General features: G+C 39.2%; 1 protein-coding gene across 4 annotated transcripts in view; it reads left to right on the forward strand.

Moving 5' to 3' along the window:
• The first annotated feature begins 703 nt into the window (after nucleotides 1-703).
• Nucleotides 704-15,510, forward strand: part of ZNF438 (zinc finger protein 438) — a 58,395-nt gene continuing 43,588 nt past the window's right edge. For 2 of the 4 annotated variants that reach the window (XM_074900034.1, XM_074900037.1), the window contains exons 1-2: nucleotides 758-790; nucleotides 3,051-3,132. Coding sequence is in view for 1 of the 4 variants with exons in the window: in XM_074900036.1 (XP_074756137.1) it covers nucleotides 3,096-3,132 (37 nt within the window). In the remaining 3 variants the exon portion in view is untranslated. Of the gene's footprint in view, nucleotides 791-3,050; nucleotides 3,133-15,510 lie in introns of those variants that run through there. The other 2 variants (XM_074900036.1, XM_074900035.1) reach the window with 2 other exon arrangements.

Here is a 15,510-nt window from a genome sequence, read left to right on the forward strand (position 1 = left end):
CCAGCTCTCTCAGCTGCTTCTCACAGCACTTGTTCTTTAGACCTCTCACCGGCTTTGTTGCCCTTCTTTGGACATGCTCCAGCACCTCCGTATCTTTCTTGAAGTGAGGGGTCCAAAACTGAACACAGGAATCGAGGTGCTGCCTCACCAGTGCTGAGTACAGGGCTCAGATCCCTTCCCTGTCCCTGTTGGCCATGCTATAGCTGACACAAGCCAGGATGGCACTGGGCTTCCTGGGCACCCTGATGGCTCATGTTTCAGACTGTGCTTCCCTCTGACCCAGTGCTTGCAGGTCCCTCACACCCGCTTCCCAGAACAACTCCCATACATTCCAGAAACAACTTTTTCTTAACCTGCCTCCTCGAAATTCCCAGTCCCGCCTCCCCTAAGCCACAGCACGATGACAGTCTGTTTGGGGGCCGGCTGGGAGCACGGTTCCCCCCACACCGGCGGTTGTTTGGGAAGGGAAGGCCTCACTCCAAGCGCAGCGGTGCCAGAGGGGTCAGCCACATAAGCCAGCGTCCCCGGGGCGGCGGGGCTGAGGCCCGGGCGCGGCAACAAGCGCAGGCCCGGGGCCCGCGCTCCCGCCACCGCCTCTCGTCACCCCCGCAGGAGCGGCCGCTGCTTTCCCGCCAACACCCCTCCCCCAGCGGCGCCGTTGCGCCTGCGCCGCGGGCGAGGGGGGGCTGCCCGCCCGCCCGGCCCGGCCTTCCCGCGGGGTGTGACGCCACACCGCGCCGTTGCCGTGACGTCGCGGAGGCGTGACGCAGGCACGCAGCGGGCCGCGTCTGTAAGTTCCCTTCCCCCCGCGGCGGTGGGGGCCGCGGCTCGGGGTGGGTGGGGGCGGGGGACGCCGGGGGCGGCCGCGGTAGCCGCGGAGCCGGGCGGCGGTGGTGCGGGGCTGGGGAGGCCGCCCCGCTGGCGGCCGGGAAGTAGGAGGCGGCGGGGCAGCGGCTCCCGGCGCCAGCGCCGGGCGGAGGTGGGCACCTTCCCCGGCCCGTCCTGTCTGTCGACGAGCCCGAGGGGTCCCTCGCTAGGCCCGGCCCTGCCGCTGTGGCCCTGCGCCGCCGGGGCCCTTGAGTTGCCCGGTGACGGGAGGCGGGTCCCGAGCCGGCGGTTGAGCCGTGCCTCCGGCCGGCGGAGGGAGGGCTCGCCCACTGCAGCAGGGCCGGCCCCGGCCGGCAGCGCGCCCGCGGTCCGCCGGGGTGCGTGCGGGCCCGCTCGCCGCGCCCGCCCCTCCACCCCCCCGCCACCCCCCCCCGCCCCGTCCCTCCAGAGCCCGTTGCGCGGCCTGCGGGGCCGCCGCAGCGCTGGGCCGGGGCGGCCTTTGAGGTGGCGGCTGCCTCCCGGCGCCGGGTGAGCGCGGGGCTGGGCTTGGGGACTCCTGTTTTGGGTGGTGTCTGCCCCCTGCGAACACGGGAGCAGCGAGCGGGTGTGGCTGTACTTATCGGATGAGATAATAAAGATCTGCAGAAAGGTTTCTGCAAGTCGCGAAAGTTATTTCTGCGGTTCACTTACACTTTTTTTTTTAGGACACGTGGACATAAAACGTTGCGTAGGCGAGGGATGGCAGTAGATGCCCTCAGGTTTTGTGGCGCGGAGACGTGGAAGCGTTTGGCTCCCGTGGAATCCCCCCGCCAGCCGGAGTCAGAGCTGCGCTCCGGGCTCTCAGACCTGAGCGCTGCTTCATAAACCTTGCCGCTGCTTCCATAAAAGTACAAATATTACATGCAGTGCGCTCGGCCTCCTTAGGTTTGGGAAGGAACCTGAGAGCGGAAGGGTTCTTGTTTACTCAGTGGCTGCAGAAATAGATGCAGTTAATGGAGGTGTGTGCTTAACTGGTGCTGAGGCCTGCTGGCTTATGAATCCATTAGAACTTTTTATATTGGCAACAGTGAAATAAATGCCCGGAGTTCTCAGTGATCTGATGTGGCTGGCATTGGTAAAATAAGGAGGGAAGTAAGAGAGTTTTGGAAAGACTGCAGTAATGTCTGCAGCATTCTGGATTTGAAACAGTGTGAGAGATTGGCTTGTTTAAATTTCTTATATCCAAAAGCCATGCTTTGTTAAAAGACTTGCCTAGTTCTGTGCCTGAATTAACATTGATGTGATAAATATTACTTTTTAGTGGCAGTCTTTTTATCTTCAAGTCATACTGCCTTGTGCTCAGTTCCTTTCTTTTTCTCCATGTTAGCTGTATCGTGGAGATTTTTTAGTGTGTGTTGAAGTCTCAGTCGACAGTCTAGCCCTTACATGCTGTGTAATTTAGCTGGCTTAGTTTATAAATTATAATCTTGAATTTGCTTGTACTGATTTATTTGAACCAGTGATACGCCATTAGAAATGGTCTTTCATATTATTCTTTAATGAAAAGGAAAGAGAAGGATAACATAAGGTACACAGCTCCCTTGGATCACAGTAGTTTTTGCAGGGTTTTTTTGTATTTTCACAGGGCTGTTCAGCAACCAAAATACTGAGCTGCTTCTTTTTCTTTTTTTTTTTTTTTTTTTTTTGGTCTAACCTTATTATAGCTAGTTATTTTCAATGGTCATTTAAGTTAACTTTTAAAAAAAGTTACTTTTAAGCAAAGCAACATTTCAGGGATGAGTGCATGTTTTTTTCTGCTTCAGTAGCTAGAAGAATTGGATTTTTTCAAATGTAGTTTGTCAGAAATCAGAAAGGGGAAGGAAGCTTATGACAGTTATGGTGTATGTTTAAATTATTTTTTGTGATGATCTGATATAATATTTGTTTAAAATATTACTGGGTAATGGTAATGAATATCAGAGGAAAACTAGCTCTATGGAATGGTTCAAATGTTTTTAACTTTTGGGTAGGCTGTTAAAGTAATAGATTTTGTAATTAAAGTGTTTTTCAAGGCATTCATGAAGGAAATATTGGTTCCCTATATATCCTCTACATCTCATTTGTCAGAATAATGGAACTAGCAATGACAGTGACAGCATATGATGAGATTTTTTTGTGACTTTCCCACATAAAATTTTAGATGTATGTAGTGATTGTCATACATATATGTTTCTGATGTACAGGTTCAGTGATTACGCTACATTAGACAGAAGAAGTCTTCTTCATCCATGACTTGGGGTGCTTCAAGGATTTTTATATGCAGAGGTAATAAGTTATTTATGGAAGTGGTTTAATGTTTTAAATGTCTATGAAACTGCTGATGGTTTCATGTGTTTACTTGCACCTCATGAGGTAGATATTCTTAAGAGTGAAATGGTCAAATGGCGCAAGTACAACTTTGAAGTTGGCTGAAAATATTACTGCAGTTACAGTTATAGAAGCTTACAGAGTTTTAAAAGTATGTGGTCAAATCAGGAATGTGTGAACTTTATCAGTTATTTTAGCAATGTTTATTTAAATATGTATTATCGCAGTTTCTAATCTGAAGTACTGTTAATGTATGGTAAGCCTCAGAGGAGATGCCACTGTGTTGAGAGTAAGTATTGTTTTAGTAGAATTCTTGTTTATTTACTACTTCCTAAAATGTATGCCTCTGGTTTTTTATTTAATGTGATTTTCTTGCCCTTTGCTAAATAATTTCCTGAGATATTGGGACTTTCTGTTTTTGGTTTTCCTTGAAATAGGAATTGAGATGGATGAAATATTTTCTTGGCTATAGCAGCAGCAGGATGTGTAAGGTGGGTGTGTTGAAAGAATATGGTTAATATCGTTGCAGAATATTCTAATATTCTGTGACTGTCTGAACACAAAGAAATGGCTTATAGTAAGCTGTGGTTCTTTCCACTGGTAGATGTAGGTAGCTTGCCTGCTTTTAATTGTGGTAAGCTGCTACATGGTTAGCACAGGTTATATTAGTAGATTTAGACAGCCTTAGGTAGCTGATGCATTTTAATTTTGCATCCTTTAATGGAAATTTTTCAGTGTGTTCTTTCCCTTAAGTTTCTATGTTTTTCCCTTTGTAAAACTGGACTGAGAAAATACTACAAAGTGGTTTGGAATCTTGTTTTCACTGTTCTGGTTAAATGTGATCAAGGAAGAAAAAGATTTGGTCACCATGTATGTACTTCCTTTCTTACGTAGACAGTTTTTTGTCTCTGTGTTGAGTTGCTGTTTTTTGGTTTGCATTTTTAAAAATTCTTTAATGTCATTGAGGGCATATTCCAGTGGGAGTGTATTCCAATGAAATTGTTTTCAGAATTTCTATAAAAGTTATTAGTGGCTCAGCAGCAGTAAAGGATGTCTTGGTACTCATCCTCATCTGCAGTCAAGTTAAGATTTTGTCCTTATTTGCTTAGACTTAATACTTCATGTTTATCATTATAATTCACTTGCAGAGATCTAGAACATGTTTTTACTTAAAAATATATTTTTTTTTAAACAAAATTTAAAACATGAACATATATTTCTATAAGACTAATATTGGCAAGTAAGAGACCAGTGATCCTTGAATAATAGCTGCGCACTTTCTTGTGAAGTGTATTTCCATGTTGTTGTTATCGAAGTTGAATGAAATGCAAACTTCTTCACAATGTAACAGTTAAAAAGAATATATATAGTGTAGATCTTTAATGTTTTTTTTTTTTTTTTAACTTTGAAAATAAGAAGTTGTGATAATTTTTCAATTCCATAGTTCCTCTTGCTGGTATAACAAAGAGGAAATGGCATTTGGAGAATGTTGTCTTCTTTGTACTGTATTTGCTCTGTATTACTACGGGTCTTGTCACCCTTTGTGAAAACACACAGAACAGCGGGATAGAAACCATCCTGTTCTTCATGTGATATTTGCTAATTAAATGTGGTTTTGACTTATTATAGTACTGTATTTGCAGGTATTGATTTGTCCTTAATAAGCTGATTAAACCTAGTATAAGTAATATTTAAGTATTATATTTTTTAAGGACTGATTTCATGGGTATTTATGATGTAATTAAATGTTATAGGAAATGTTATTATGGTTTGTGAAGCAATACATCTTAATTGGATAATTATTCCTAATTAATATCAAAAATGTAATCAAAACACCATAAAACTAACTGTAGTAGAACTGTACTGTGTACTAAGCACATGAAAGTACATAAATTAAGAAGAGACTGTATTTGGTTTGTCACTTCAGTCTTTTACCATTTTAGGAAATAACTATTTCCTCACCTAAACTGAACTATTCTTTGTATCACTGTTTGATACAAAGTTCTTCCTTGCATCTTTTTTTCAGTACTGAAACCCTTGACTGAAGGGAGGCTAGCTGATGTCCTTATGCCAGAACAGCCTTAGTTATTGCGCTGCCAGTATACTTTCAACTATTGTACAGATGGAAAAGAAAGCATATAATATGTAGCTTGATGCATCTTCCACAGTTGCAATGCACTGTGGTCATTTCATTTGTGGTGAAGCTTTTTTTTTTTTTTTTAAAAGAAATAAGCTTTATTTTTTGCAAAATGTTGAGGGTTTTTTTCACAGGATCATAGAAAGAGTAACATTATGCAGTATTGAGTAATGAATATATATATATATATATTTTTGAAGTGGGACTTTTAGAGACTGCTATAGGATATTAATTTCTGTGTATGTGTCCTGCAGTTTCATTCTGTGGCTTAGCCTGTTACTGTTTTTCAGAAAGTCTAAGTCCAAGGTTGGTGGTTTAGAAAAAGTATCATGGCTAATGCCAAGAAGGGGTCATGTGCTGAGATGAGCTTCAGATCTGGGCTATTCCAGCGCTGCTGAAATGCCTCTATCCTAACAAGTCACTGGGGAGGCAGGAGTATTCTTGTGGCTTGCTTGGGTATTTGCCAGGGGAAGCAGGTGCAGAATAGGTGGAAAAGCAGCTCTGAAAACTTGATTCAAGTAGGTATAGGAGTTGGGGGGGGGGCAAAGAAACCACTTCTGGCAGACTTACTAGGACTTATCAGTGAAATTGGTTTGGGATATTAGGTGGCTTCTAAGTTCCAGTTTCATGGAGTAGTTTTGCAGTTTCTTTGAGGTTTTACTGGCAGATCAGTCAGAACAATGTTTCCACACTCGGCCTTTGACGTGAAGCACTATACTATGAGTAACTGAAGGTTGAAATGTCTGTAGGAAGTATTTAATGGTTTTACGTGACCCAAAAGCAGAAACCAAACCAAACAAACCCTTAAAGGTGTGTTGTCTTACTTTTTGGTGCATTATTCATCCATTGTAAGGAAGAATTGCAAGGGACTCTTTGTTCTCTTCTCTTCTAAGGACCTTTCCCTAGGGACAGAGTTCTGAAAATGATGCATGGCAATAAATTGCAGCTTAGACTAATGCAATTTCTGTTGTACCCATGCTTCTTTGCCACTTCACTTATATATTCATCGTTCTTTTGGATGAACCATAGAAAATCAGGATGTTCCTGCTACTGATTTGTGTAGTTTTGAGCACTCTTCAGTCTTCTGCATGTCATCAATTTTTAAATAGTAACAATACAAAACTTAATTTTAGTGGATTTTTTGGCTGTCTTTGACTGGTTAGCCTCCCTGAGTGAGGTTACAAACTGGCAATTTTTTGTGAGTGCCTATAATCTTAGATTTATATCAGGCTGCTGTTTCAGTGAAGTAGTGCTCCATACACCAAGACATGAGCTTCTGACTGTTCTTGGTCTTGCTCAGCTCAGTGAAACCAGAACAGGTGGGGAAGAAATAAGGTAGATAGATCCATGTCTTAAGAAGCAAGGCAGTAAAGTTTAAATATTGGCATTCAGTCACCACTAATGATATGCGCTGTCTTAAAGGTAAAACCCCCAAATACTGTTAGGAAATCGAAAAGGAACAGTGTATAAAAACTTGCGTAGTTCTGTTGTGTATATAAGTGTGCTCTGGGTATGATGAATCAAGCACTTTGAAGTTACCAGTCTACTAGTAAAATGTCCTAAATTAATAATATAGGTTTTATTTCTTTTGTCATCAAAATATTTTGAGGCTTCACCGAAGAAGGAAAACAGATTGGTATGAGATTTAGAAAGAAGGGACTGTTCTGTATTACAGGACTGAAACTGAGACCACCCAAATGCCTTCAGCTGGGTTTTGTTATTTTCCTCAAATAGTTTCTTATTTTAGCGGAGTGTTTAAGAGAGTTGGGTCAATCACACTATTATGTTTTTTCCTAAATGGCAATATTAAACAAATTTTAGAATACTGTTCATGATTGGGGGGGGGGGGAGGAATAAATATTAGACTTTTGATTCTCTTGATTTTTTTAGCTTCTAGAGAAAAATAATGATAGGAAGTTGTGACTTCAGATCTTCAAATATACCTTTTTCTTGGAAACTTGTCTAGTTTTGGCTAGATATGTACCCCCTAAGGGTCAATATAGTATCTATCATATTTTATGCTATTTTAGTAAGTTACTTTAGGGATGTTATATGTTTTCCGTAGTTCTTATAGGATGAGATGTAGAGTGTTCTTGTCTTCCATATACGCATGTCTTATATTTTCTATTGGACTCTTAACTTTTTCAAAGGACAGGTCTGCTGTATTACATTACAGACTTGTTCTTGCACCAAAACATACCTGGTGCCTTGTTGAAAGCCTAAAGGTGAAAAGTCCGCATATCTGCAGTTTAGGGCAGTTACATTTGCTTAGCCTGTGTTATGTTCTCTTGTAAACCAGTGATTTTCTGGGAGGATATCCTGATAAGCATATGACACAGATTTGTGGGCTGTAATGGGTGAGATATGAGGAAGAAATGATGCTGAAGGACAAGAAAACAAAGACTACCTGGCCTGAAATAATGTTTTTACATGTTCCTAGTGCCACATATTCAAAATAGGGGACTGTGTGTTAAGAATCTTGTTTCTGAGAACTCTCTTAACTTCTGATGTCGGTGTTTGTACTTGCAATCATAGTAAACAAAGTGTGATGGAGAATAGCATGGGGAATAAAATCCTGTGGTAAAAATCAATATCTTACTGTCACATAGCATGCCATCACAGTGTATGTGTTTCTGGATGCTGCCTCTAAAAAGGAAGGTGGTGAGGAGATTCAGAGAAAAGGCTAAAAGAGTGGTCTATGGCAATAGAAATTTGCTTGTATAAAGAGAAATTGAAAAAAAAAATTGTTTAGCCTTTGAAAGGCAATGAATATGATGAAGTATAACACAAGTACACAGAATGATGAATGGTTTGAGAAAAGTAATTCAGGAGCTTTTGTTCTGTTGGTTCATGCTATAAGAGTAAGGGGACATTCTGTGAAATTAGGCTGACAAACTGAAAAAAAGACTTGAGAAAGGATGTATTTCTTAATAAATTGATAAGACAGTGAGCTTTGTAGTCTAGGGATAATTTTAATTAAGGAAAATTCTAATAGAAAATGGATAATTTAGAGTGCAAGAATATTTACACAGGTTCAGGCTACCTTTTTTCCTGCAAGAATATAGTCCCTCAGCTTTTTGTAATTTATAAGATTATTTTTTCTGTCATGATTTTTAGTAAAGCTCATCTAAAAACTATGTATTGATGGTGGGAGTAAAAGAATTCAGTTCGTCCCTAGTTTGTTTACAGGAGAAATAGTTATAGCATCTCAGTAATTTGTTCTCTATCCCTGTGTTAGGTTATGTCTAGGTGTGAAATACCCCCCAGGTACTATGTCTAGTTCTATTGGTAGCACCCCCTGATTTACTTTGTTTTTCTTGTAAGTGGGGACATTGAGGAAGAAGTTTTGGGAAGTCACCTTGGGGTCCTCATCAACTTGGAGAGGAATTATGTAGGGCAGTTGGTTTTGTGACTTGCCACTAGTGAGACACTGTTCTGTTCAGCTTCGGTTTTTCTGTTGCCTGGGTTCGTGCATTAAGTAGGTGTTCCTGCAGTAATTTAATCCAAGTCGGTACACAAGTTTGTTCTGTACCTATAGTGATGGAATATTTAGGGAGGGTGAGATGAGCTAATACCGACCTTCTATGTCATCCAGCCAACTTCCAGCAAGTATGTAAAAAGTCATAAAAAAATAGCAGTGGGGGTATCTTAATTAAACGAGCATGCTTGTCGCTCTGCCAGTCTTTTCTCTTGGCATGGTTCAAGTCCTAGAAACTGTGTTTGCTTTCAGTCTCTATCAAACTCAAATACAAAACTCTGTGATAAAAGCATCAAAAGCAGTGTGCAGCGGGAAAAGACTACAGAATCAGCTTTTGCTCATTTCCACTGAAACGTCCTTTTCACTCCACTTAATGGAGGCTGCAGTTTTTACTTTTGGTGTGTTTAGCAACAGATTGACTTAAATTTGTTGTATTTGGCTCTAGAGCGGCAAAGAGCAGATGTCAGGGAGGTGCTGTGACAGGAATAAAAAGATTCAGAAGGCTTGTGGGGGTTTGGGGAGTGAGGGGGAAATCTTCCTCCTATTTTTTTCCTTGCTAGAATCCATATTATAACATTTAGAGTTGGCATTCAGTTCAAAACTTGCTGTGCTTCAAGGGTTGGTACGTTGACGCAGGCATTCTTTCCCACAGCTCAAATTGTGGAAACGGAGTTTATTTATAAAATAAAATATGCATGTGAAATTATAATTGATACCTTAATTATGGAGAACTTGCCTGAAAGACGGTAGCTTAGTGACCTGCGGGATGTGTTCCTGGCTTAGAATAGCCACGTTTTATACTGAAACATTTTCTCTGTATGAATCTTAAAAATGGAATTCCCTTGTTAAGGCACAAAAACTTTAGTAACTGAGAGGTGCTCTGTCAGGGATGATAAGCATAAAATAATAGCCAACTTTAAACGTTATTTAGGGTTGGAACATCTGAAAGCCAAGCTTTGTTATTTGGGGATTGTTGCCATTTGAAAAATACGCATTTAAAAGGCACCACTATATGTTGCCAGTCTTTGCATAAGCAGGTGGGTGCCAGATGTATGTGGAATCCTGGAGAAGTTTGTTGCTTTGCTTTATTTCTTTTCACTTTTGTAATGATCAAAATGCTTCAAAAGTTAATGGATGACTTTTTTTTTTCTGAAGACTGGAAGTATTTTGTCTTTGCCTTGATTAAGGGGCCATTTGTGAAAACACCTTGTGTAATTTGTTAGTTTGTAGAATGATTGCTGGTTTGTTTGTCTTTCTCACATCTTTTTCTATTTCACTCATCCTCTACCTGCACTTCAAGAATATATATTGCCACAGTATAGTTTATAAAAACATAAATGTGATGTAATTTGCAGTAGTTTTGATTGCAGGTTGCAGTATTTGGAAGTTGTGCCAATTCTCTGTTGTCTTATATGTATAATGATTTACTTTATACTTTGTGGAGCCTGAGGAATTCTTTTCTTTCCTGTGATGAAAAAGCATTACTTATATAATAATCTGCAGGTGAGGATAGCAAGAAATCTTCTGCCTGTTCTTGAGACAATGCTTCTTAATCTTATATTAGTGTTTTAGAAAAACATTTTGTCTCCTGCTTTGGGTCTTCATATTCTAGTGGTGACTGTAGTAGCTCTTACCGTTTTCTGAAGAGATGGGATTTGAAATAGAAGGAATATATCTCATTGTGCGCTTAATCAGAATCTAATGAAAAAGTCTGACATTTTTAAAAAAGCAATTAGTATAGTGGGGTAAGTTGTCAAAAGCATCATAAGATATCGAATGTACATGTTCTGTTCTCAGGGCTTGTTACAAAGTCATGACTGGAGTATGCTCTTCAGATCTGAGAACAAATCTCCCCCTGTTTTTTGCTGATGAACAATGTAAATGCACTGCTAAAAGAAAACAGGATAAACTAGCTTGCCTGTTAGCTGTAGCATGTTGAGTTGCTTGGTTAGGTAGCTAATTTCAGCAGCTTGAAAGTGACAAGTCTGGAAATAACTGTGGTCAGAGCTGCTCCAGGAGGATTGAGTGAAGCCTCTTTGATTTCCTAAATATAAAGGAAGCCAGGTTTGTTCAACAGCTGCTGTGAGGGTTATTGAGACAGTGAGTAACTCCAGTCCGGTGCAGGATTTTGCACTTCTGTCCAGTTTAGGGCATGTTCTTTTGCTTAAGGTGAGATGCTGAAACTGTAACAGTTCGGTGTGTTTGGTTAGCATCATTTAATTCTGTCCTGTACTTAATTTCTTCCAGGTATTTTTCACCTGGCTGTCAAATTCTTTTGTTTACTGCAGTGTCTGAAAGACTGTGTGAACACATAAAAAATGTTAGAAAAACTTATAAATTATGGATTCTGTGTTAAGACTTTTTTTTTTTAGATCATTTAATCATAAGTATTTGTAAGGTTTCTTTTACATGGTAAGATGTCACTTTAAAAGAAGCATGAAACTGTAGGTTCCATTTAGGTTAGATCAAGATCTGCAAATCATACTTGTTTTGGGTTTTTTTTGGTCATTTCATGCATATATTAAACCTACTTCAATTAAAAACTTCACAGCATGCTGTGAAGATAGTTTTGTATTGCAAGGAGAGCTGGTCTGAAACATTAAGATGTAATTGATCAAATTCACTGTAAAGTCTTGAAACATTTTTGAAGGTGTTTTTGCACCTAAAAATCTTCAAACAATTGGTATATAATATTGATGTTCACTGGAAAGTGATTTTTTTTTTTTTACTTTTGAGACACAAATCTTATTTTCATAGTCAAGATTAAAGTAGAACTTATTTTTCTTTTTTGATTTTAAAATCAAACTGCACTTACAGAAATGCATATATCTTTGATATTTAGCTAATCAGCTTCTGAGAAGCAGAAAAATTCCTTAGACAAAGAATACTGCTAAGTTGATGGAAACTTCTGACTATAGAATTGGTTTGTTCTGCGTATGTCTCTTCCTGTTTCAGGAAGCTGTTCATTTTGGGAAAAACCAAAAAAAAATCAAGAACTATAAAATACTGATAATAGAAGTTGTGGAGCGGTAAACTTTAATTGGATCATCAAAAATGGAAGCCAAGGAAACAGAGTGATGTTTTGATTGTGATACCTAATAATTTGCAAAGCATCTTCTGCCTAGAAAAAAAGTTTTTAAAAAAGTCATCATTTGGATAGTGTACCTATATACTATTTCAATTGTCCTGTCGTATCAGGGAAATAGGACAGGCTAAGTATCCCAGGTCTTACTTAACCCTTGGAGATTTTGGTGATGGGAGAAATAATAATCTTGGGCAGTATAAGTTTTTTTATCTAAGTACAATTATGTTTTAAAGTGTGTGCTGTTCAATAATGAAAAAAGCTTTAATTTTCACTTTATAACATTTCATACATGAAACACTGGAAAGACCTTTTCCAAAATGTTAATTAATAATGAAAAGTTAATAGATAAACTTCAAAAATTTGTATTGGTTAGTACTGGTTGGCACAGAATAACCATGCATGCTTTCTTGGAGGATATTTACAGAGAAGAGTTTCAGGTTTTCTTTAGCAGCCTCTCTCGTCAATACTCATGTGTGAATGGTGTAGTTATTTAATAATTCAGTCTTTGGCAATTATATTTAGAAACCTGCTTTATATTGAGAAATAGAAAATGTTTAGTCTGTATACTCACAGTTAGGAAGAGACTGGGTGAGAATATTAACACACACGTGAAGTTGACTGACTGTAGATGCCCCCAAAAGAAGAAGTTTTTAATTCTCTGTTGAAATCTAGTTGTATTACAAATAATCGTATTTAGAAGCTTAATAATTTTCAAAACTAGTATCTTTGGAATTCATTTTTTGCGTTATAAAGTAGGCTCACAGGCCCAGAATATAACATTCTTTACTCTCAGGTTTCAAGTTAATTGTATTTCTTTCTGGAAATAAGATAAATGCTAGTAACTTCTCCATTAAAAAAACATTAGTACTGGTACATTACTAGTTTTCAAATATAAATTCTAAGGAGGTTTCGTAAAGAACAGATGTGGTCTAGTGGAAAACGTTAATTTACAAAGGAATCTGATGTTAGTGGTGCACACTGTTGTGAGCCACAGTGCTGCATCAGGGTCTTGGGAGATGACTCAGTTATGAATTTATGTATTGAAAGGAATGCTCGGCTTTTGATGTGTTGCCTACATTTGGAAGGTATGGGAAACACCTATCAATGTTATTGCCATCAATTTGTTTGCATGGTAAGAGTCCTTGTAGTTAGCTTGTGGCTTCTAACAGACTTCAGACAGGTCAGTTCACCTTGCTGAACGAAAGGCTTTAGTTTTATGCACATTGGAACTGTTGTAGCTCACTAGAAAAGCAACAGCAGTATCACTGGAAGTATTTTTGCTCTACATGTACAAGTCCTTTGAACACAGAATGACTTGCAACAATAGAGAAGTTTTTCTGACTGATCAGTAAACTGTATGTGCTGTGGATAGATTTGAGCTTATAGTCGTTGAAAATTTAGTGGCTCATCTACAGTTGCAGTTTTTTTGGCTAACATTTTGTATGGATGTTGTACTGCTGAATGTTTAATCTGCTGTGGAGACGGGCAAATTTAGGAGAAGTGACTTTAATCTCAGAAGAACGTGTATTGACTGGGAGAGTTAGTTCAGTTTGGTTTTGCAAATCGCCAACCCTTAGAAGTGGGATTTAGTTTAGCACAGGAGAAAATGGAAATTTCCCTTTGTCTCCAGAATGAGGTCACAGTGCTTGTCTCTTTTCAGCCTCTATCTCAGTAAAATAATAGAAAATATAATTGTTTCATATTTCAGTTTTATCTCTTGAAGAGTGGGTGTTACAGTTACTTGTGCAGGCCATAATGTCTGCAATGACTTTTTGACCTTCTTCATTGCTACTTCTTTGATGCACTGTATCTGCCTTGTTTGCATGACCATGCTTGAAATTCTTATGTGCTACCCCACCCCACCCCACCCCCTTGATTTTCTTAGCGATTCCACTGAGCAGGTAGTTGAGTAGACTGAAATCATGTAGGAGTTGGCTGTGCATGTGGCATTAGTGATGGCAAAGGCCTGCCTTAAGATGTGAAGGTAAGGAAAAGGAAACAAAATAGAATCCAACAGACAGATGAGGAAAGAAAGACTTTGGTAGTAAAGGAAGGCAGAGGGCAACACCTGAGTGACAAGGTGGAAGAAAAGCTGGAGTGCTGATATGTAGATGCGCTGCAAATGCAACGTGTGATGATGCTGTTCTGATTTGTAATTTTAAGAACAACTAAAGAAGCATGTTGTTTAAATAAGATAGTGTATGGACTTTTTTTTATCATAAAAGTGTCTTTCTCATTTTTAGGTATTTCAGATATACAGTAATACTCATTTTAGGGGAGCCTATTTTGTTTACTACAATGAGAATATATTTATCACAGTCTTCAACAAATTCATAAAAACACTAGTGTTTATTTGCTTTATTGCTCATTTTTTGTCTGATCAGGGTTGTGTGCTTATACTTTGCGGCATTATTGTTGGTAGATATAAAGGAATGCATTTTTCCTTAGTGGGAAACGTAAAAAAAGTTTCCCGATTCATTAAGATGGTTCCCAGGTCTGTGTGAAGAGCATGCATGTATGATCACTGTTCACTTTCCATATTGGCACTTGGAGGCTTTGTAACTAGATTGAACTGCAGTCAGATTACTCAGATTCCCTGGAGAACAGAAATTGCTTCACCAACTACATAGGGTAGCTTGAGACCATTCTGCTGAGCTATGGGGTTTATTTCAGAATTTGGGAGATTCATTTTTATGGAATAGATAACTGAGAGTTAGCATTCTTGCTTGGATAATGTACTATTTATTTTGGAAAGAAGTTTCCCATAACTAAATAAGAACAAGATGTTTGACCACCTTCTAGGGAGGATGCTCTTTGGTCAGCATAAAATTAAAAGAAAAAATTCAGGAGAGACAACTGACCATTCTTATGTGGTGTTTGAAATGTTTTCATGTTTCTTCTGGGCTTTAATTATACTGTGTATACATGGCAAGAAGACAGACCAGAGGTTTTGTTCTTTTCTTGGAAGTATAGCTTTATCACATCGTTGGGAATTTATAGCCTAGTAATATATAGTGTTTTTTCCATTCCTGCATTTTGCAATCGGTTTGTACAGCCTCATAGTTTGGAAGCCGAGAGCTCACTTTTTCATGATTTTTTTGGCATGAAAGGGTTACTATTCACATTTCCTGTGTAATTCCTTCTGATCTTGCTGGGCTGTAATTACTTTCTTGATGTTAAACATTCCCAGGCTCCTATAACCTTCTAGCCTGCTTGCACTGGCCAAGTTTGTCCCAGGTGATCATGTGGGCGAACCTCCTGTTTTTAAGGATAAAAATCTCTCCTTCCTGTGTAAGATAGGCTACATACTCATTCCTTTGCTGTGCAGTCCCAAGAGAAATCTGTCAAAAAATAATAACAAGGTAACACATCAGTCTTTCAGTCAGATTTAGCAGCCACGTAGATGACAAATCAAGTGTGTGGGTTTAGAATTTGCTGAATCTTGGTTAAATGACTGCGAGTTCACATTAAAGATTATTTTTTCTTAATACATTTGGAAAATAGGTTATGATATAAAAAAAAGACAGATTTTGACTGTAGCTTCTTACTTTTGACCATATAATTGGCAAATCATTTTAAGCTTGCTTGAATGTAGAACTACTTAGTTGAGCTTTCATGATTTTTTTTCCTTTTGAA

Source organism: Athene noctua, chromosome 2, assembly GCF_965140245.1.
Source record: "Athene noctua chromosome 2, bAthNoc1.hap1.1, whole genome shotgun sequence".
NCBI lineage: Eukaryota > Metazoa > Chordata > Aves > Strigiformes > Strigidae > Athene > Athene noctua.